The sequence below is a fragment of the Pleurodeles waltl genome, chromosome 1_2, assembly GCF_031143425.1.
Source record: "Pleurodeles waltl isolate 20211129_DDA chromosome 1_2, aPleWal1.hap1.20221129, whole genome shotgun sequence".
NCBI lineage: Eukaryota > Metazoa > Chordata > Amphibia > Caudata > Salamandridae > Pleurodeles > Pleurodeles waltl.
In genome coordinates, this window is record NC_090437.1 from 903,115,124 (window position 1) to 903,139,632 (window position 24,509).

Sequence of the window (24,509 nt, forward strand, 5' to 3'; positions counted from 1 at the left end):
ATCAGAAAATCTTTAGAATAATGTTCTTATTATGCAATTAAATCACCTGGACAGTATTTATGAATTGGAAAAGAGTAGGATGCATCGGAAAGATTTAATCAGAGTCAAGATTGTGATGATCAATATAGTTCAGGTCAGAACCTCAGGTGTTCTAGAACCCTTAAGTGTGAAAAGGATTCATACTGGTTAAATGGTGGTGCACTGCCTTAGAGTGACAACTTGGGAGAAGAGCTGCTCAAAACACTGTATGATGATAGGTCACTGTGAAGTAAGTGGGAACCAAAACACAACAACAGATAGATCGTATATAACTAGTCTCTATAAAAGGAAAGGGGGCAACCAAGTAATTAAGGATTAGAATTATTTTAACATTTACTTGCTGTTAAAACATATGGCAGATATTCACTCAGTGGACCTTGCAAGAGAAATCTTTGGCAAAGCCGAAATCATTGGTGAAAGAAAAAGAACCAAAGCCCAGGCAAGATCTGGACCTCAGTGTATGGAGTCCTGAGTAATTGTTTGGATCAAACCGGTTAAGCCTCTTGTGGACATTCTGCAATTATATCATTCACAAAGTGGCTATTCAACATTTTTGGCAATATGAAGTAACTGTGGTTACATTTAAAACACATAAGCACCCCATAATACTAATCTTATGACCCAATGACTCTCAACTGAGACAGAGTCCAAATCAAATAACATTTGACACAACTCATGTTATGAGTAGGATTCCATGCACTAGATGATCGTACCATAATGTCCTGCAACTCGCTAGTTTACTATTTCAACTGTCAATGCTGAAAAGACATTTGATAAAGTTTGCAGACATTTCTTTGGGAAGGAAACGACAAAAGGTATGATTTTTAAAAGGGAGGCTCGAGCAGCTGCATAAGCTCTCTGTGATGACTAAAACATTCAGTACTTGTTTATGTCCACAATTCTACCCTTCCAAAACATTAGCCATCTACAGAGGCATATGGCAAACCTATAATTGCAGCATTAATTGTGTCACTGAATCTCTTGCAGACATACAAAGATAACCGTCACCCCAAACCCCTCCCAGGAACTTCTAACTTCATGAAGATACAGGGAGCTGATATACCCATCCTGGTGCTGAGCAATACTTTTCACTGGACATGTGGAAGAAGTTCATGAGGACATCCAGGGCACAATGGAAGTCAATCTAGGAGTTAGAATGCAGTGCAGACCCTAGCAAATCACAATCTTTGGGGATTCAAATAGGCTAAAGTAGGAACCTGTCTAAAGCTAAATGAAAAAAAAAAAAAAAAACATAAAACAATGACAAACTAACACTCTTACTAGCACAGGAGGTGCATTATCAAAACTGCGATTCTGCTTAAATCCACTTGTCTTTTTACGCCTCTCCTACTAGAACAAGCATGTGCCATTTGCTGAGACATATATTATGGGCTTACAAACCATCCGCCGCTTACAATTGTTGGCTTTCCAGCCACTCATTTGCCTGCTTCTTATTTGAGTCCCAACTTGTAAATTCTCTGCTTATTCCTCCCATGGAGCATTTCCTCTTTACATGTACTTTTGATTGGCTAGTTTCAATGCTTCCACTGCTTGCTTTTCAAGCACTTCTTTCTTCTTTTCAATAGATCCATGAAGAGAGTGCATGTTTTATCAAGCTGTCTCCCTTGTGTACCTCTCTCTCCCTGCACTCCATGTTGTTCTCTGCTATTGTGAGCTCATCTTCGCCCCCTACATGTTGGGCTTGTCCTAGAGAACTTCTGCCCCCAATTCCCTTCTTGTATATGTGCTTCTTGCCCACCTGCTCCAGACTCTTCTTACCTTTTGCTTTCCCCAACCCACCCCAAGCTCTCTCCTCTGTTGCTTTCTCTCAGTCTTTCTCCTCTGACCACTCCACTTTACTCTCACTCGTTGCTCCTCCTTTCCCATCTCCATCCTCCATTCTACCTTCACCCCCTACTTTTTTTTTTTTAATGCTTTCACACATTTTTATTTTATTTTTAGTTGCCAATCCAACTGATGTGGTGGCTGTGTCAAAGGTTTTTATTCATGTGCACAACTTCAGAGATGGTGTGTAGCACTGCTAAAACAATGCTGACAACGCAAATAGGTCCCAAAAGTGAGACCTACTGGTGTTGCCCAGGCTAGTTTCTAATAGACTGTGGATATAGTCATAATTATTTGCAACAAACTGGAAGGGGTGAATGCTCATTTTGTAAGGGCTCAGCTAAATCTCATGTAAAAATGAAAAAACAAATCTTTCACATTAAAAGGGTGGTTTCTCTGTGCCAGACTTCCAACTCAGTGAATGGGTTTCTCAAATTAATAAAAAGTAGTTGTCACTTAATGTTTTGATGAATACTCACATATTTGCAGCCACACAGAAGGCGCTTATTTTTAATTGTTATCCTGGGGACAATAGTCTCAGGAACAGGGACAGGAATTCTCTAGGTGGAAAACAAGCTAGATTAATCCAGCTCATTCATGGTCTAAGAAAGAGCCTGGATTACTCCTAAATCGCAAAAATCTAAATTTACTAAAATTAGATCACTTAATCTGTACAAAATATCCATTCAAATATCACATGGAACACATTCTTTAAAGCTAAAATTGCACACAACTTTAAGTAGGTGTTTATAGCAGGAATTGTTTTCAACAAACTTGAAGAGTCACTTTTTAAATACTTGTCTGAGCTGACACAAGATTCTGTTTCACCACAAATGTGTCAAGTGAGACACATTGCACATGGTAGGCGCTAGCGATTAAACTGCGCCAGCTTCCACCACCACTTGGCCACAATTGGTAAGATTCTGTCAAAGCCGGTAGGGAGTATGATCAAGGTGCACCACTCTCTTCTATCTTTTCTGTGGATGTTGGGGGAACACGACCCTTCTTTTTTTATTCGAGCTTGACTGTTCCCACCAAGCATATTTAACAGTAAGTAGAGATTCCCTTCTTGTCACTTAAGGAATGGTGAGGTAAAATAAGTAACAGATCTAGGTATAAATGTCTGAAGCCCAGTGGGATCAAAAGGGCTGAAGAGTGTTGGTAGATTAACAATTACCTAAGAGAAGGCACATTTTTAAAAGAATATCTGGCTGCTCTGTGGTTTTGAAACTAAAAGAAGGTTTCTTAAGTTGATTTAATGGTAAACAAAACTTGAGACTAGGTTATTTTGTTCCCCCGGCACACATGCAATGACAGCCTTTGATCATAAAGGACCTGCCTATGTGGCTAACAAAATAGAATATCAAAATACATAATGCATAATAGGCATACAAATTGCAGATGAGAAGTTACCGTGAATGGCATTCCAATCAGTATCCAAAACCCTAGAAATGTGCACAGCTGAATATTGTCCACAGCTACAAAAAAATTATCACAACTTTATTTCTGACTGCAAAATATCAAACAGCACCCCACAGAACCCCCTGGTGACACTATTACGGCCAGGAACTTTCTTTCGTGTCTTCAATGTTAAGGGTGGCATCATAATGCAAATAATACGTAACTGGGCTTGAAACTGAAGTAAACCACTATCATTCCTTGGTACCAAAATAGAGTCTGATACTAGGGAGGAGAGGAACTCTTCAGTTGTCAGACAACTCACACAACCAAAGAGAATCTCATCACGACTGTGAAGCTTCTTCTGAATCTTCTGGAACCAGTGAGTCCAAGGGAACACAGCTATTTTGAAGCCGTGATGACAGAACATAATAGGCAAAGGGCATCACTGAATAGCAGCCGAGTGAGTCAAAGCACTGGGGATATGAAGTATTTATAAAGCCCACTGTTTGAGCTCACCGCCCAGTGCTCAGCCTGAAGAATGCTTTGAGCTTATTTTCATCAATGTGCCATGGATCGGGATACTGAAAAGTAAATACAGGGGTCTGCACATAAATAATACGAGAAAAAATTAGCAAAACAACTGAACAGGATAGAAATCAGCAGATGCTGCTTTTCTGAAGCTAGTGTGCTTCTAAGTACCCTCTTGTCTTGCTGCATAGATATATAGAATAATCAACTGTGCATTCGAAAAATAAGAAACAAATTTCTAGAGTTCAGGAATTAACAGTTTAAGCCCAACTATTACAACAAATCAGAAGGCTAACAAAACAAGATTTACCCTAAATTGGAGACGGGGTGGGGCCCATGTGAGGAACGGCAGAAAGAGAGGTATGGGCAGTCAACTTACAACTTTGAAATTGACTAGGGTAAAATTCAGACATTGCCATAACAATAATAGGCAAACACGGTACTGGGTTTTAGGGAAAAAAAAATAGACCACAGCAAGCACATTACTATGAGTCACAATATAGTAGTACTAGAATGAATCTTGGTTAGTGCTAATCTTTCACTTCTTTTTGGGTTGGGCTCCGACATTTTGGGGGATATGTTAAGCACAAACAGCATTATCCTGACAAAAGTCAACAAAAATGACCTTGATGACCGTAAATAATGTGGTGACACAACAGCAAGCTCAGGACTGAATATTAAACAGTTTGCTTGCCTTAACTACAACTTGCCCCTTCACTTAGGTTTTCGACTCTGTGTGTTTAACAACAAAGTAGGAATGAACATCACCACCTAATAAAAATAGAAAAAGAAGAAAAAAAAAATCTGTGTCATTTATAACCAAACATGTCGATCTTTTGAGGGAGCCAATCAGATCAGCAAATTAGCAGGCACGCACTACAAAAACTTAAGTGCGTAGTGCACAGAAGGGAAAGAGTTTGAAAAACAATTTCCTATGTAGCTTCAAAACTTCCCAAGCTAAATACATGAGTATAGTGCTGAGATGGCCAGGAAGCATAGGCCTATGCACCATACGACTATCCACACAGTGCTAGAACAAATTTACTATTATCAGAACTGTTAGATTTGTTTTTGCAAAACTAACAAAAGTGTCACTGTGTACAGAAGAAGTGCGTGGTATTACGTCACTGTCAGTTCCTGTTCAAGGAGGAAGTCGCCAACAAAGGAGAAAAGCAAGAACACAAAGATTAGGTGTCAATCTATTTGGCCAATAGACAACCCGCCTCAGGCAAGCAAGGCCCAGCTGTCACACCCTGCATGTTTAATAGGTTCTGTCAGTGACTCGACAGTGCCCCAAACTGCAGGGGACCCATACACTGCCACAACACTATGCATTATTAGCTCAATCAAGACGCATTAGGCATCAGTGAAGGCACTAACAGAGGAGACGGAGAGGGCACCCGTCGATCCCATGAGTGCCGAAACATTGTGTCCTAACGCACCGATGAATGCTGTCGTGATTGCAAGGTGGATGCTCACAACAAACATTTCTCTTCAGATTCTGCCTGTTTATTTGAATACAAGTAATACTACAGAGAAAGAACGTGATAAATTACTAGCGCAGCCTTCAACACAAAGAAAACTGAAAAAATACCACTAAGACTTTGTTTCCATTTGTCAAAACAAAAACAAAAAAACAACTGTCATTGAGAAAATATTAAGAACGAAAAAAACATTTGGAAGATGGGTGAGCGGGATTGCCGTTCTTTCAAGCACAGAAACCCCGAGATGAGAGGGGTTTTTAGTTCTCTGCGTTAATCATCACAGGCACAACCAGACTATGATTAAATATACCAAGAGATTATCAGATGAGCCGAAATAGGCTCGCTTCTCGGCTCCAATTACAGGTCTCCTCCCTAGGAGACCAATTAGTCAAGCATGCATAAAAAGCTGAATTACCGAGGAACTTCTAGCTCTAAAATGAACGATCCGCTTCAATCGAGGCAATTTATGAATCAAAAAACACAGAAACAGAAGAAGGACGACCCGGTCGCGCAGATCAAGGCGCGCGCCGCCCTGAAAGCTCAGGAATGAGCTGACAACGTGGTTTTATTTAGGCCCAGCCGTGTTAAAAGAAATAGCTGCACAGCTATTTCCATGCAAAGCAAACACTGAAAAAAGTTACATGCCCCTGCTTAGCATTCTCCGAGGCAGACATCTGAAGTTCCTTTTCCCATGTGGCTGATAGCAGATTGCTTTCTGTCGCACTGCCTGGCCCCTAGGAGAATGCCTGAAACACTGCCGATTAAATGCATGTCCCGAGACCAATTTGAACAAAAAAGAGGTTCTTCTAATCACGCAGTGCCCTTAATTTTCGTGCTAAGCAACTCATTACTATTCGTTCATTTAGAGAACTTTGCAGGTTTACATATTGCAAGCACTGCATACACAAGCCTCTCAAATGCTATTGTGTTTACTAGTATACCGTGTTATTAATGTGCTCCACAATGGCGGGTCTGCAGCGCTTTCCAAAGACGCATTACGTCACTGAGGCACGAGGCGAAAAGATTTGAGCAGGATCACAGAGGCAACTGAAGGAAAGTGAACACCAGCAAACAATCTATCGGTTGAAACGAGTCAACACTAAAATCCATGCTTCAAAGTTGGACTATCTGTGGGCTATCAAAAGTTTTACTTTCATTCTACTAGAAACATTGTGCATAGTTACTTTCGGCCACTTGATACATGTGGTGGCAGAAAAGGTGTTGTGGGACACACCATAATGGAGACTAGGTTTACAAATTATAACACAAACATCATGTATCTTGTTTCTCTTATACGTTAGACCGGGGACAAGTTGGAGATGTCGGATTATGGAATTATTGTGTCTTGGTTAATAGCTGTGAGATTTCCCTTACCAGATGAGAAGATGCACCTTAAAGTCCGTTTAAGACAGCGGGACAGCAATACGAGCGGTTTCCAAATATTGGCCCTTATCCAGCCAATTTAGTGCCAAAAGGAGAGGAAGAGTGACCCAGGAGACTGAAAACTGTCCCTTGAAGCTAATAATAAGCCACTGCAGTAGTAGACACTGCTTTGCTCGAGTAAGGCATTGATTTCAGCTTTGGTTGTATGGAATGGTACATAGATCTTGTATGTTCAGAGCCTGCAATCCAGCTCATGTTGCTGCGGCTGAGATGAAAGCGTCAAGAGGTGCTGGGTTAAACGAGTATGCATTCCTAGGGTGCCTGGTGGCAAAAATAATGGGGGTAACATGAAAACTTAATGTGGTTGAAGCACAGAAGCATTTTAAATTTTCTTAATTAAGCAGCACAATGAAGTAGGTGGAGGAATGAAGTTAAAAACTAAAAAAAAATTGCAGTAATTAACACAGGCAGGTGGTTTATAAACTTAAAGAAAAGATAGAACCAAGGACACGCTGGAGGCCAGTTTGTGGAACAGATGGTAACTGAGAAAACCCAGAGTCAGTGACAGCACCAAACGTGCTGTGCAGGTGTGATAAAATCGAAGTATTTATCAGAGAAACCGGTGATATTTACAATACAACCCATCCTATAACTCACACACATTAATCTAATGCTTCAGTGACAAACACCACTAAGATTACCAGACGTATTTGTATGAGCTAAACATGCAGCTGTTATGATAAAAATGAGCCAAGAGTCTTTATTTCCATAATACGTTAAACACAACGCAGGTTATTTTTATTCACTCCACCATTTTAAAACAATGTGCAATCTTGGTGAAAACTATCAAATACGTTTTATTTCCAAACATTTGACCTGATCAGCCGCTTTTGCACAAGCTGGACCTTTTCTGCAGAAAACCACAACCAGAAACAGGCAGCCTGCAAACTTCCTCACACACTGGGGTGACGCCCTCTTAACTACTATATTTTACATCAAAGTTGGTTGTCATTTTACCATGCACGGAAGTTACCTGCAACAACACAACACAACCTAAGCAAGATCCTTTGTCAGCAAACTTACTTGCTAGAGTGCCAGAACTCTAACTGAAGATTAAAGCTAGAGACTGGTGAGGGAGAAATATATAATCTTTTGTGCCAGTATGTGTCATAATTTCTTGGCAAATTTTGCTTTCTCTGTAGAAGCCAAGGAACTGATCAGCTATATTTATTCTAGACCCACTAACTTACATCAGCCCACACATGCAGAAGCCTCGGTAGCTTTATGGACCACTTGCAACTTAACCTGCATTTGTTGCATACATTTCTGGCACACTTCCAATACAGACTTTCTACTGTTGGACTCATAGTAGAAATATTCTCGCAGGTAGAAGTAAACCTATAACTACGTGCAAACTCTAGGTTCCAATGATGTGAGATGTATTGTATGTGGCATGCACAGTGACGCCATCAGCAGTTGCATCACATGCTCTTCACAGTACACCACTGAAGAACTTTGATAACTTAAGGAACTGTAGCACTGAACTTCCAGAGTCTCGCAAGATGATTGGGACCTAAGTAGATCGGTCTCACACCTCGAGGACACTGGAAAGGACAGACAGATGTAAATGTGGCAGAAAGGAAGAAACCCAGATAAGAGAAGGGTCTCTAATCACTGCTGAGGGCTAGAGTTCAGGCAGGGACTGTCCATTCACAGGTCGAGGCACCGCTTCATTTCAGAGGATGCTTCCTCATGAAGGTAAAGCAATTTTACCCTCAGATGTTCATCTACCCTCTGAGAAATTGTGCTCACTTTACCAAGGGAGTCAATGCATTTCCGTGAAAGGCCAGTGTGCACAAAACCTGGGGCAGAAGGCAAACACCACTTCATAGCATTCTGTGGTTAGGAAGACAGCAGCAAAAGAGGTCCCAATGACTTCAGACGAGGCAAGCTCCCAAAAGAAAGTTCTTTTCTAATTATGCATTGTATCTGCTGCAAGTATGTCTAACCACACACTTCTAGCGGGCAGAGGGTGAGCATGGTCAGATGATCGGCTCGCTGACACTGTAGTGTTTGTGAGGAAAGCAAGTACTAAGTGCTACAAATAGGTAACTTGAGACAGCCGCCTTCTAACACCAACAGATTCTAAAATACATCACAGGGACAAGGACTAAAATCAGGACCGCTGGAGCTCAATGGACAGACTGCTTAGTGACATCATCTGTTCCAATGGCCGACCTGCAAATGTCCCAGTCATGAGGGACATGTCACAGGTGATTCAACTAATCATGGAGGATCTGACGCATGGCACAGGCTGAAAGAATGTCAAAATAATTCTGCACCATTATTTAACAATAACTTTGACAGAAAAAAAAATCCGATTAACATTCCTTCTTAATCTAAAGAAAATGTATGAATTAGTTGGCGATCCCTTCACCCAGGATTCACAAAGGTATCTTTTGTCTGACAGCATTGATACAGAGTATTGTTTGAAGTTGCAGTCCTTTTTTCCCACATCAAGCACGCCTAAGTAGCCCAAAGCCTCCCTAACGAACATAGAAGAAAATCCAAGTAAATCCGAGTGAATCTGTTTGGCATATGTAAGGTGCAAGGGTATAAGAGGCATGCAGCTAGGAAATGCTATATCAGAGGCCGGCGTCTAACTGAAAGGCAACTAAAGTAATTATTCCAATTTTTATTCGATAAAAATAAGGAATTTCACAAACATTCAATTTTAAAATATTCCAGGATCATAAATTACATCTGAAATTAACAAACCAGCTGCTCGACTCGATTTTTCCTAAATTTAAATAAAGCATTAAACTTCGCATTTTTGGATGAGTAACACTGATATAGTTTGGAAAAGACAATTAGCAAAATCACTATCATAAGAAATGAACAAAATACAAAAAGGCACAACTACAATTTCAGAAAAGACATGGAACAAGTCAGTATAGCCCAAATGATCTTACCTTTTTGTTCATCTATGCTGAAGGTGCCAACACCTGACCCATCTCTTATTGAATAGTGAATTACTCCATCACGTCCTGTATCTTCATCTTGGGCAGATACTACCATGACTGCAGTTCCAATCGGGACATCTTCTTTAACAGAAACTTTTTCAACAAAGTTGGAAAACAATGGAGGGTGCAAATTCTCATTTACATCGCCAATCTCGACTTCGACGAAACAGGTGGAAGACAATGAAATGGGCTTTCCTCTGTCTTTTGCCCGTACAGTTAGGTTGTACATTTGTTTCTCTTCAAAATCCAGTTCCTGTACAATCCGTACTGCTCCAGTTAATTTATCTACATCAAAGTGCCCGTCTCCAGACTCCAACAGACTGTACCGTACTTGACCGGACTGTCCCAAATCAGGATCATGGGCTTCTAACCACATAATGATGGTTCCCACTGGAAGATCCTCTCGAACTTTTGTGCGGTAATTTAATGGAATAAATTTAGGTGGGTTATCATTGACATCATCTACTAATACCCTTAGAATCACAGATGAAAATAACTGAAGATCATCTTCAGCTTGGTCACGGGCCTCAATCCTTAGGTAATGCACAGGCTCAGCTTCGCGATCTAAGGGCCGTACAACTTTAACTATGCCAGTTATGCTGTCAATTTCAAATATCGATGTATCTGTATGTATGGAGTACCGTACTTCCCCATTTGTCCCCAAATCCTTATCAAAAGCTTCAATTTGGATAATTTCACTATTTAGCTCTATGTTCTCACTAACAGTTATGAAATAGCTGTCCTGCAAGAACTCAGGTCGGTTGTCATTGGCATCCAGAACCTTAAGATTAATAAGATGCCAAGCTGATTTCTGTGGGATTCCAAGATCATACACTGTAATGTTTAGAACATACTGATCTTGTAACTCTCTATCTAGGGGAGAGAGCACTTTCAGCCAGCCAGTGTCCATGTCAATAGTGAATCTGCTATCGTTGTTGCCTCCAGAAATAGCATACACCAATTTTCCATTAAAGCCACTGTCCATATCAGTGGCATTCAACAGTACAACGTAAGATCCCACAGGAAGGTCTTCCTTAACTTCACCTGAAGCAGGGACCATACTTTTAAACTCTGGGGCATGCTTGTTCACGGAGTACGTGTCAAAGAAAACATCTTCAACCTCTCCACGATTATGAAGTTTATTAGCGTGCAGGAGCTTCTCTGCAAGCATTTTAGCCACACCAGTTTCTTCACAGTGCATGATGGCTGGTTTGCGACTGGTGGCCACAGTTATGTTCATGTACAGTGGCACAGCCGTGTTTTCTCCATCTGTAGCAATAATCTTCACACCGTGGAATGACACTTTAGCACCTGGGCCATCTGAAAGAGACCGCTTCAACGAAAGTACCCCAGAGTTTGGATTCAAACTAAAAAGATCAAGTTCGTTTCCAGATATTATTTCATATTTCACCAACTGGAGCTCATCTGCATCTATAGCAGACACAGTAGTTATTTGTTCTCCGACAGCCAGCTCCTTTGGAATAGTCCCTTCACAACGGACCTTCTCAAATAATGGTGTGTTGTCATTTAAATTGTTCAAAACTATAGTGACAGGAATCTCAACCTCCCTGCGGTACGGCAAGCCCCAGTCAGAAGCCCGGACCCTTAACATGTACACCCTTGGCATTAACTCATAATCCAGGTCTTCAGATGTGCTGATGGTGCCAGTGAAATGGTCAATTACAAAAGGGGAGGGGTTTAGGCTTGCAATGCTGTAGCTTACATAGCCGTTTTCACCTTCATCAAGGTCTACAGCATTTATGGTCATGACACTGGTTCCGACTGGGACATGCTCGTCAATGGTAGCTTTGTAGGAGGTCTGGATGAACTCTGGGGCATTACTGTTCATCTTTTTTACTCTAATCAGAACTTTTGTAGAGGCCTTTTTGTCACTGGTCATAACATCAAGTTCGAAGTGTGCTACATCTTGGGCTTTTACTGGTTCTAAAGTGGTAATTAGACCCGTAAACGGATTTAGGCTGAACTTGCTATTGTCAGCTGTGTGCTTAAATATATATTTTACATTGGAATATTTCGGTATTGCTTTCACCAGGACGACCGCTGTTGATGGGGGAGCAAATTCACTGATCTCTGCTTTGTACAGATCCTTTTCAAATTTGACAGGCCCAGACCTGAACCTCGGGGAACTTACATGAATAACCTTCACAGAAGAGAATTGGGATGGACTTCCCTTGTCCTTAGCTTGCAGTGTTAGGTTATATCCATAGGGTTGGGTTTCCCAATCAATAACTCCAGCCGCTTTGATTTTGTATTCCTTACTTCCTGGAGAAGTTCGCACTGTTTTGAACTGCTGCAAAGGGTCCCCTGCCACAATGCTTAAAGATGCAATTTCCCCATTCGATCCCTGATCACCATCATCGACTGTTACAATGGCATACGTGGAGTCTTTGTCCATTTCCGAGGGGGTCAGTGTGACTGCTGTGATGACAGGCGCATGCTCATTTGACTGTTCTACATGTATGGCTATTCTTGCCATGCTACTAATGCCACTGCTGCCATACAATTTCATCCCACGATCCACTGCAAGGATTTCCATCTCATACAACTTGGTTTCAGAATAGTCAAGCTTTCCTGTTAAAATGATAACGCCGCGGGTTGGATGTATGGCAAACATATCCGTCCGCTCTTTAAAGCTGTAGTAAAACTCCCCATTGGTACCAATATCGGCATCCGTGGCACTAACGCGTGCCACGCTGGTCCTTATTGCCGTGCTTTCAGGTAATGAAACGCTGTAGGAGGTTGGTGAAAACAGAGGCCTCAAGTCATTTGTATCCAGAACCCGTACCCTGATCACTGTACGTGCCTCAGCATTGGTGTTTTTATCCACCGCCTTCACAGAGAGTGTGTAGTGGTCTTTCACCTCTCTGTTCAAAATAGCTGTGTTTCCTCCCTTGGTCCTTATCCTCAAAAAACAAAAATCTCCCATAGTGTATTCTTCTGCTTTAAAGAGGTTTTCGTTGTCCCCAGAGACGATTTTGTACCTTATATCCCATAGTGGGTTTGTGATGTAAATTCCCATTTTTACAGGATGCTCCACATATGTCTTGGCAGCAGAATTCTCATAAATAGTAGTATTGTACTGGGCTTCAGTAAACTGCATAGGAGCAGCATGGTCTGGTCTGTGCCTTCCCTCACAGTCGCCAAACTGCAGCAGCAGCAGCAGCAGCAGCATAGTCAAGTATCTCCACATGATGGCAGGTTATTTCCAAAACTCCTGAAAGAGAGAGACAAAACTGATGAGAACCAATAGACAAACGTTAAGATAGCAGTTCTATTTGCAGACTTCACCCCCAACCCACATTTTTTGTTTTAGATTCCATACACCCACAAACACTTTGTTGTAATGCATGAATAACACCAGTTCCAAATGCACCTCCTGGTTATGAAGCATTCGCACGTTTTACAACAGTAAGACGATCAAGGTCACCTTTTCCTTTTATTAGCGTCATGTGACGTTTCCTGAGGTTGTACTAGAATGTTCTACAGTGTGTTTATTTCATTTCCAATTGCCAGTTCTCCGAAAACGCTACCTGCTCTAGTTCTAGAAGACCAAGGTTCATGGTTAATAGTCAGTCTACAAAGTTGTGCCAGTGTTGTGACCATCCTGCTGTCCCGCAAGCGGGTTAACCTCAGTTCTGGGATACAAGTGAATAGTGGCGCACATGGGGTACAGAAACAGATATCAATCAATCAATCAAAGCATTTGTAAAGCGCACTACTCACCTGTGAGGGTCTCAGGGCGCATCTGCCTGTTCGTCAACATACTTTTCTACTTCCAAACTCACACAGACTGCGATATACATTATCAATGTAGTCCTGCAGCAGCCTATACAAATACCCACAAAAGGAGAGGTTCGCTATTCAGGGGTGAAGATTAATCGGAAAAACTAACATATCAGGACTAAAGTAGGGTAAGGATGCCATCTGCCGAGTCAGCAGTAGGGTGCTCTTGTAGTTGGGTATTCATGACGGGATGCTGAATAGATAGGTCTGCTCAGGAGCCAGGACAACCCTCTCTGCACTGCATGCTTGCTATGTATCATATTACTTGCAAAGCAGAGCAAAGGCAGGGACTGCCAAAAGGAGCACGGTAACTGTACTGTCCCAGGTACATCCATCGAAGTCAGTCCAAGAATCAAAGACGCCATCCCACCCCCCCCCACCCTTCACGTCAGGTGCCATTCCTCTGTGCCCTGACAAGTAGATCATGTAGGTTTGATTTCAGGTGCATTAAACTGGAAAAAGGAAGTAGATGAATACGAGGTCAAAGGTCTACTTTAAGGAACATGGCTCAAAAAAGTAGCATTTTTAAATACAGCTCAACCTCAAAGCAATCGTTAACATTTTCCTTGATTGCACAATGCCTTGTGACAGAAGTGTTCCCAGCTTCGAGGGCATGCTTTTAGGATTATTCAGACAGCAGCAGGCTTGCAGCTGCAAGCATACACAGTTGACTAAACTCACTATGAAAAACGTAGCAGGGCTGAGGAGGAAGCCAAACGTCTCAGATCTTAAACCATCTCCACCGGGCGTCCACTGAAGAGCTTCACAGTAGTTTTTAGAAAACTGATTGAAGGCTTGTGGTAAAAAGTTGAAGAGAAGTGGCCAGCTCCTGTGGTTTATGGTTCTCAGAGAGTGAGCAGCGGTTATGCAAGTCACTCATGCACTGTGCCCAACCCTAACCAGAGCGTTCGTCTGTAGAGAAAATAAACAGCACGTTTTCTCTTTCATTTGAGATCAGGTTTTATTTCTTTGTCCCGTTGCACACAGCCAAACCCTGTAATCCATGGGTGTGCAAGCTAGGAGCAGGAAGGCCAGATCCCTAGCTGGCTAGCAGGATAACCAAGGTTTAAATTAGTTCCAATAAAGGGACCACCCAACTGCCACAAAATGCTTTACAGCCCAACCAGGCATCATTAACACAGGGGCAATCTGGAACGCTCATTATTTGGGATTGCTGACATTGCGAGATTGGCTCGGATTGCTAGATTTTTCTTCTTTTCACTGGATAGTGACTAAGATTCATACTATATACATTGTTGTGTGTGGGATATCGTGATATGCCACGGATCCTACCCCCCTAGGTCCTCCGATTGACATCCCAGCACAATGCATTAGTTATTTCTATTTCATCCTGGCAACCTTATTGGGTTATTGTTTGTATTAATGTCTTTCCAACAATTAAGTTTAACCTCGTTTTTCATGTAAGATGCTATAATGCTAACACGTGACATACTTTGACAGATCCCATAGCAGAACACTTAGCTTAAAAAATGTAAAATGTGGTCCCATTAGTAATAACACAGACGACACTGCTGCCGGTGTTAAATATTTGCCAATCTGGTGGCATATTAACACCGTGCCAAGATTTGAAGAAGCATATTTACTTCATAAAGAACCCTGAAAAGCTGTCACAAAACAGATGTCATTTTGTCTGCTCCTCAGATTGTATTTAGATGGAAAAGGAATTACACTTGAATTTGTGAAACACACACTTCCATCTCCCGCCTGGTATACTTGGAACAGCTTCAAAATGTGTCACTTTATCACAGGCAACGTTGCCATCATTATGCGGCTTGCCGTAATTCAAGGTATTTTTAGCCCCCTTTGCTCAGTTTCCGTCTGATCTTGACGAGCACTATCTGTCACTTGTAAATCAAAGACCGGCCAGGACATTACCACTGCTGCTGCAGAAGGGCATCGTTTAGACACGAAACAGAATGGCGACGACTCATAAAACAATCGATGTCAGAAATATATAGTGTAATAGCTGGACAATACAATTTGAGAAAACGTAGCAGCCCTGCGGCATTTTTATTTACGGTGTTCTTAACTCCAGAATGTCATTGGAATTGTATAATTTGACAAAAGCACTGCAGGACTTCGCAATGTTTATGGTCAACTGACATGAAAAATACACACGAAGCAACAAGGCTGCTTAAAGACAGCAGTACCGGAGGCCTAATTCCAGCTTGAAATCACTGCGAGAGCTCTAAACCCAGATAACAGGGCCCCAGGGCGCTAATCTGAAATATCTGTGCATAACGCACAGGGTGAGTGGGGAGTCAGCAGCAGGTGTGTTGTTGAAAGGCAAATACATGAGATCCGAAACAAAACGTGTATGTGGCAGGGGGCAAAGGGGGACTTTTGCAAGCCCTAAAAGTAAACTTGAGCACGTAGTAGATGCAAGCACGGGAAGGTGAAAAAAGCCTTTACGCACGCGCACGTCAACTGGGTGGGTGCAAAAGATGGGGTGGCGAGAACACTAAGGCATTACAGTCACTCACCGTTGGGGAGAAAGGCGCAGTGTGCGGGATTACACATACATTTACATACTCCTCTCTTTTACAGCCGCCATCCAATCCCATGAATAAACCAAGGCGCCTTGCTTTCTGCACCTAAAGGCGCTGAGGAGGAAGAGGAAACTATTGCTGGGTGTTGCAAAGAAAGTTCGAGTGCAGTACGAGGTCCCCGGCACTGCACGTTATGTGAAGTTCATACAACTGCAGAAATGTCTATATGGCGATGTGGTGGCCTCTGCTGGGTGCTACAAGCCACAATGACTCATGGCAATCCTGCAACACCCACGAGCTGTCAGCTGTGACTGGTTTGCAATATCTCTCTGGCATGGTGAGGAGTGTGTGCAAAGGCATGACTCCACCACCTTGGACTGGAATGTCTGCTTCAGCTCAGAAGTAATGCCCGTGACCTTTAAAATATAAACCCAGACACAATAAAATGGAGGGAAGACACCAACGTGCAAGTGCTTTCAGGACATTTAAACAGTGCAGTTAGTAGGGTCACCCAATCATCCCACTCTAACATGTTCTGCATCAACACCCAAGGTATACTTATAGCTGAAAAAGATACCCCCTAAGTATCGAGCCGTGCCGGAGACTTCCTTTGCTCACCAGCCTTCGGAGCATCACACTATGCAGAAGGCCACTATTGTCATTCACGTGGCCGTGAATTACATGGCTGGGGCGCTTCACGTGCATGGAGGGCACGAGCAGCAAACGAACGTATCCCTTCCAGCTAATCAGAGCAACGAGAGTAACTTGGTGTTAGCTGCATTTTCATGGGTACTCTCACATGCTATATTACCTTCACATTGTTTCCCCATTACGCCCCTCGTTTTAGAATGTCAGGTTACATTTCCACAAAGGTGTCAAGTTTTACGGTAACTTACAAAACAAAAAATGCAGCAGCGACTTTTTTGAGAGCAAACTCATTACCACACAACTAATTAACCTTGCTTTGATCAACGGAAAATCCGTTTTACTCACTGTTTGCTTAGTGAATTTACCACTTAGTAGCTTCGGCTTTTTTTTTTACCTTCTTTGGTAAATTTTAAAATAATAGCTAATATTCATGTAAATTCTATTTCCTTTGAGGTGCCAAGAAGAGTGTGAACTGCCTCCCGTGATTCAGGGGCTCAGCTACTTGTTTTCTGTGCCCAGATCTTTCCTATGTACTCTCTCTTCCTTTTGGTGGCATGTTGGGAACCTCTTAGAATCTCTTTAGTCCTCAATTCGAGACAATGTTAAACTTTCAGCTTCATCCAAAGATCTTCTAAACATTCCTCCACACATACACCGTCCAACCCATCCCCGAGCAGAAGTGGAGTTCAATAGCACCGCAGGAGTGTCTGACATGACCTGGTTAGAGTAAAGAGACACTTGGTAGGTTTGTCACACAGGAAAACCCACAAACACAAGCCCTGAGCTCCAAAATAGGAAAAAATATTTCACCAATCATAAGCACCTAACTGACCATGAGCAATGCTAGCCAACAGCAGCTTCAGTGGTGCATGTTTCTGAAGTAAGCCAAGGTCCTTCTCCAATATGAAACCAGTTCCTGGATGTAAAAAAAAAAAAAAAAAAAAAAAAAAAAAAATATAGAGAACCACTGGAAAGAGTGAGACGTTGTGCCCAAAAACAGCATTGAAACAATGCGAAAAGTTGCTAAACCACGTAATGCTAATTTTAATTAATGGAGCAAATGGGACGAAGTCAGCATGGACACCCTCTCAAAGGATTTATACACTATCTTATGGAATAACAGGTTGGTGGAGGGTGGGCATGTGACCAGGTGTTTCTTTAGGTTTTGTTTCCCACTTGTAAAGCATGACATAGAAAGTGTTCAGTAGTAGTCGCTTCCCTTGCCTTCCACTGACAATTACTTTGAAAGTGACAGCATTTAGGCTAGAAGATAGCAATTGCTTTTAATAATTGAAGCCAATGGGGTGTGTATGGAGTAAAGTTAGCCAGTGTTTTCTCAAGCCTAGGTGGCATCAGTGAAGACCTCCCTGGGGAACGTTCCTTGTAATGTGTACCTCCGCAGTACAGTACACTTCTGCTCATTCTATCCACATTTTACAGAACTTCCAAGCAGGCTCTGACACATTAAACTAAGCATCATTTTCAGACAGATTCTAGGCAGCATCGGTGCCCCACGCCTAAATGGCCATTTCCTTTGCTAAGAAGTAGAATTCCCACCTCGGAGCCTCACTGCTCCTAGGGAAGTGACGGGACTCATGTGGCTTATTTTGGTTTTCATCACAACCTCAGAGTGCAAGTCCCTTCCTGTCAATATTAGGAGCCTGTACAGGGTAAACTAATCAACAGGTCGAAAGTCTCTAGAGATTGTGTTCACTGTCGCGAATCACGAAGTAGGTTTGTAGGTACATTTACTAAAACAACAGTATCCCATTGTTTACCAAGGAAATAAGCTATATTTTAAGATTTTTTTTTTTTTTTAAGCCAAGCTTACACATCAGTTTTACCTGAAAAATAGAAGACACACAAGATTACTGGTGCCATTTCTTTGTAAAGAACAGGGTTTCCATGACATTTCCAATCCATCTCCTCACATCATTGGGTGTGCGGGATCGCTTATCTCTCACCGAAAGTTATGCGTTTGCTAACAGGAAGCGAGAGTGAGAACATTTGAGGATTATTGTGAAATGTTACATTTTGAATCCAAACCGAGATCAGGGCTCAATGTGTGAAATTCACTCACAATGTCAGTCAAACTCGCAGCTGCCTGACTGACCTAACAACCTGCTCAAGGTATTTTTTCCAACTGGAACACACTCCGGAGCAGAGTCACAAGGCTTTTTCTATATATCTTGCTCTGGTCTACGATGGTAATTATTTCTTAATATGCAGGCCGGGTTCAAAAAGCCTTTTCTGTGTGTCTTATTCCAAGCTTGGGTGCGACGTGCTCATGAACTTCCAGGAGTAAAAGATGCTTAAGGAGGAATACGCTCGACATGCATGCCTTTCTTCTCTAAAAAGCATGTATTTACGCATTGACATTTAGAATTTAATAACATCCAAATCTGCAGTAATGCAACTACTCGCACGAAATGGGCCATCGGAATCCTACAGAAGAAAGTGCAAGGAGTGTAAGTTTTTCACAAATGGCCTGCTCTACTCAAACCTCTCTGCAACATTTTGACACTTGAAGGATGGTGCATGCTTACTTGTTTCAATGAGCCAAGAAAGAGGATGACTTGGAAATTAATCTGCTTGAACCTTTAGAGGACTATTAAAGGCACTACACACATGGCCCAAACACAGCCTGTAAAAAATCACGGGGGAATGTTTATCAGGATTCTTGATAAAGCCGGTATGCATCTTCGAATGTACCAACCACAATGCTACATCATCAATACAAACATGCATGTCCAAATGCAAGACTTACAATGTAACACCTCCATAAACCGGTCAAACAACATTTTGATAAGAAAAGCTTTCACTGACTGACAAGATGGAATATTAAGATAGTTAAGAAACTCTGAGTCAGTAAATGAAAAATAATGGTGAATACGAAAGAGTCACCTGATTCAGTTCAAAATGTCTTAAACTGTGGTTTTGAAATAATAGGAACAATATCACTAAGAGCAAGTTTCACCCCAAAAGATAAGCCCGCTCAAGTGCACTGATAACTTCCACAGCCATCAGCTGTAGCATCACATTTTCATCCTGCCTTGCACAAACCATATTCAAAAGAATATAAATTTTTCCACTACAATACGGGCGATATTTAAACTGCCGTCATTGTTCATTTTCATGCAATGTTTAATACCATAGATGTATTCATTTTCAATACTGCATAAAGCAGGTGTCACTGTTCCCAATGTTAATGATATCCCACAGTTCAGCCCACAGAGGTTGAAAGGTGGAGATGGCCTTGCTGGCCACACTGAAATGTGAGCAGCAAGCACTTAACTTGTGACCCATCCTGGTGGACACACGCCCCTTTCAGTGACCTAACTGGTGCCCCTGTGAGCTTGGGTAAAAATCAGAAAATTGGGCACAAGTAGAGAGGTCTCCAACAAGCAACATACAATAACTTTAGTTTCTACTCTTTTGTGAGCATCTTAAGTATGTGTCTTTCAGGTTAAATGCTTTTAACATTGAAAGGCTCAGACTACAACCCCGTAGATTAGTTCAGGCCAAATAATGACACTCCATCCTTTAGGGACCCCTGCTCTACACCCATCTAATGCTACCCAGCAGGCACGGGAAACAGCCTACCCCGCCACATAGCTCACAAGAATATTACCGCAGCATTTATAAAGCACATTAAACCTTTTCTTGTCACTGTAATCATTCAATCACACGTGTGATTATATCATTGCTATAAATGAGTACCGCAGCTTGAGCTCCGCTACGTTAGCCTTAACCAATGTTACACAGCGGATGTTGAAAGTCCTCCCCAGTGAACACGAGAAGATCATTATATCTTAATGGTGCTCCCTACACCGGTTGTTTGATAGACGTTGAGGGAGAGGGGTGCAGTCACTGACAATTTTCCTGGATAAAACTACCTAAAGAGAGTCCCTGAAAGACTACCTATATTTCACCATGTACAGACAGCTCTGGCATCCTTTCAGATGGTACCAGGTAGCAAAACATTTAATCTCATACATAAGAGTATGTTAGAATCTTCTCTTTGCATTTAAACCTATGCGTGCATACCAAAGTGATGCTTCCATCGTGCATTGAAAAATACAGTAATGCACTCACTCAAATCCAGGCGTTTATTATTAGGAAATATTGGCTAATAAGCAGACAACCGTCTAATAAAGATTAAAATATTGCTATGCAACATGCAACTCTTGCCATCAGAAAACTAAACGTAGACTGGAAGCATTTTTTTATTTTTATTATTCACTCTGCAATTTAATTTAATGCAAATGATTAGATATGACACAAATAAACTTTAAAGAAAAGCAGTATCCAAGTACACTGCTTTCTGGGCAATATTACCAAGATGTATAGAGACTTCTTCTCATGAAGGTCCCAAACACAAGACCGACCTCAATTACCATAGTTGAAAACAAAGACCTGTTTAGTGATTCATCTAATATAATAGGGAGGTTCCCAATCTGAAGTGTCGGTAGTCACATCAACGAGACCCAAACTTCAAGCTCACACCACATTTTAGTGAAAAGCAGATACTTCAGATGGGTGAGAGATGTTACAGAGCTATCTGTATCCTGGGCAATTAATTGTGTAAAGATGTAATATTCTTCATCCAGTGACGTGGTCCAGGCAAAACATTAGTCCATCAGTATCAATGAGGAAAAATGTCCACTCAATAGCTCTACCCAGAAGGGATGGCTGATACTCGAATTTAGCTTTGAGAAGTACAATGTACATGAGCACATCAAAAATATGAACACTAGGACAATCAGAGTAGAGACACTGTTAATCTGGACAACCAATCGTTGTTTCCAGCTCTAGCAGAGGTGGAGAAATGCATTAAATAGAAAAGAGCATAAAGTAGATAATGTATCAATTCCGGCTACAGATGTGACAAGTGATGATAAGTAGGGCACAAAGTTCTAAGGGTTAAAGTTTAATGACATTTAACAAGTCTGCAGAAAACTAGTCAACAAAATTCTACTTTATAGGAGTGGGATAATTGTTCAAATAAACATTTTTTTTTTTTAGGAGTATTTGCTGGAAAACAATTTCTTGGGGAGTAGGCGATGGCTTTTACCCACATACGAACTTCTGCAAAGGTTACCAAACTATACAACTTTGTACAGTTGCACGGTTCATGGTCTATGCTAAAATTCGCATTTACTGGGTGCTGCCCAACCGGAGTAGGCAAAACCTTTACATGAGCAATGTTGTGCCACACTTTGCTGAATCCTCTTGTCCTCCTCACACTTTGACGTTTACCAACGTCCTTATGCACCACTGTACAAATGGAAAGACGTTTTTGGAATAAAACCTAACCAATCTAAGCATCCTTTTGCTGACACCACTCATTGACTCTGCTAAGAACAATATGGAAAAAAAAAAACAGCCCTTCTCACTCACAATGCTGTACTTTACCACAGACCACCTATGCTTCCTCGGGGGCTGCACCCAGTGACCTGCACTGCCACATCCCTACGGTTCTGCATGGAGAGCCTGACCATCCAATATCCAATCTTCAATCACAAAATAACCAACCACAAGCACTGGTGTTACCGCACACCCCATCACTTCCAGGAAGAACCTATATACAGGTCCACTGTACGTCTGACAAAACAAGCTTCACCCAGAGTCCCCAGGAAATAAACGGTTTGTTTACTTCAAGGGATACAACGTTTAAGTAACCAAAGGCATAAAATGTTACATGTGTGTCCCCAGGACCACTATAAACTTTCAGAGATTTGAAGAATGAACATAGAGACAATATATCTCGAATCACAACTGTCTGCGGGGGAAGAAGGGGTTCTCAAAAATAAATTAATACTTTTCATCTGGAAATGTATAATCATTTTTGACCTTCACTATATTAAAGTATTATGGATGCTTCTTAGAAGGTAGGTAAGCACCACCTGTCAAACTGTGAAATTCATCACACATGTCCACCACAGAGAAGCGGCCATTTTGGCTTCAGTGGAACAAATGGCTTAAAATTGGGTGGGGAAGGGCTCCACACTTCAAGGAAAATCCCCAAACCTTTGCCCCCCATTCGAACACTCGCTGTTTATCAATGGGGAGAAGACCTCTGGCTTCCCAACGTAGGCAGAATCCACTGACCTTCGGTTGCCAGCCTAGCAGGCATGAATCTTCTTCTGAACACTAGTCACCGACAGACACAATGTTAACTACAGTCTCCGTGGTAATACACTTGTAATAAGTTGAATTTACCGGGCTAAAAGAATTCTACTCCAAAACCAACGAAAAGGAAGCGTTCCCAGGAGCACAGCTAATAGTGAAACAGACAACGAAACCGCCCCTGAGAGCAGTTTTCAAACGAGTCTCGCGGGATTTTAACGGTAAGCAAATATAAACTCCTTTGACACTTAAATCGCAGGGGTTATGATCACAGGTATGACAAAGTATTAAATGAGCTACTCTAAAAAAAGAAAGTCCCTGGTGTATGTTGTAGACCGAGTACTGAAGAGCACAATCGATATCAGTGGGTGACAATCTGCCCTCCTCATACTGCCCTCTGCAGAGGTTGTTTTACCATGAAATATGGGCAATTCCAACACACAGAGAACGAACGGAAACCGTTAAAGTTACAAGTGATATTATCTATTTAAAAGTGTGATTTGTGACCTCGGGCGGTGTGTCACTGTAATGGTTGACTTTGTAAACCAAATTAACTAGTGTTCTTTATAGCAAACTTTACAAATGTGAAAATCTCATTAAATTTCTCAGCGCTCCCAACACATTACATGCTGGTTATTCGTCTGTTGGCCCATTTACCCACTGAACTATAATATAGGAGTGAGAATATATGCATTTTGTGCTGCCTTGTAATTCCGCCAGATGGAAAAAATGTGCTCGTTAAAACAAAAGGATCATAAAGAAAAGCTGACAGACAAGAAACCGCAGATTAACCCAGAACAATAAAGCAACGGCCAATACCGGCAGCAATAGCGCGCCCGCACTTCCGGACCTTTGTTGAATCGCTTCCTGTAAGCAAGGAATCTTCAAACATATGATGCTTAACAGTGGTGAGCTGGCAGCCAGCCTGTCCTGAGATGCTTGAGTGAGTTCATGCCGACCTACAACTTCAACTACACAGTGGTGAGCAGGCAGCCAGCCTGTCCTAAGGTGCTTCAATGAGTGCATGCTGATCTACAGGTTCAACTACACACTGGTGAGCAGGGCCAGCCTGTCCTAAGGTGCTCCAATGAGTGCATGCTGATCTACGGATTCAAGTGTACAATGGTGAGCAGGATGCCAGCCTGTCCTGAGATTCTTCAGTGAGTTCATGCCTACCTACAACTTCAACTACACAGTGGTGAGCAGGCAGCCAGCCTGTCCTGAGGTGCTTCAAAGAGTGCATGCTGATCTACAGGTTCAACTACACAATGGTGAGCAGGCAGCCAGCTTGTCCGGAGATGCTTCAGTGAGTGATTGCTGATCAATAAGTTAAAGTACACACTGGTGAGTTGACAGCCCGCCTGTCCTGTGTTTCTTCAGTGAGTGCATGCCGATCTATAGGTTCAAGAACAGTGGCGATCTGGCAGCCTGCCTGTCCTGAGGCTCTTCAGAGAGTTCATGCCGAACTACAGTTTCAACTACACAATGGTGAGCAGGCAGCCAAGTCTGTCCTTGGATGCTTCAGTGAGTGCATGTCGATCTACAGGTTCAAGTAGACACTGGTGAGCAGGGCCAGCCTGTCCTGAGGTGCCTCAGTGAGTGGTTGTTGACCTACTGGTTCAAGTACACAGTGGTGATCTGCCAGCCCGACTGCCCCAGAGGCTCTTCAGAGAGTGCATGCTCATCCACAGGTTCAGGTATTCAGTGGTGAACTG

At 42.1% G+C, this 24,509-nt stretch overlaps 1 protein-coding gene across 6 annotated transcripts in view; it reads right to left on the reverse strand.

Annotated features, from left to right (window-relative positions):
* FAT1 (FAT atypical cadherin 1) overlaps nucleotides 1–24,509 on the reverse strand; it is a 347,884-nt gene that overhangs the window by 315,241 nt on the left and 8,134 nt on the right. For all 6 annotated transcript variants that reach the window (XM_069200198.1, XM_069200189.1, XM_069200162.1 and 3 more), the window contains exon 2: nucleotides 9,653–12,938. In XM_069200198.1, coding sequence (XP_069056299.1) covers nucleotides 9,653–12,914 — 3,262 coding nt within the window. In that variant the 5' untranslated portion in view covers nucleotides 12,915–12,938. The remainder of the gene's footprint in view (nucleotides 1–9,652; nucleotides 12,939–24,509) is intronic.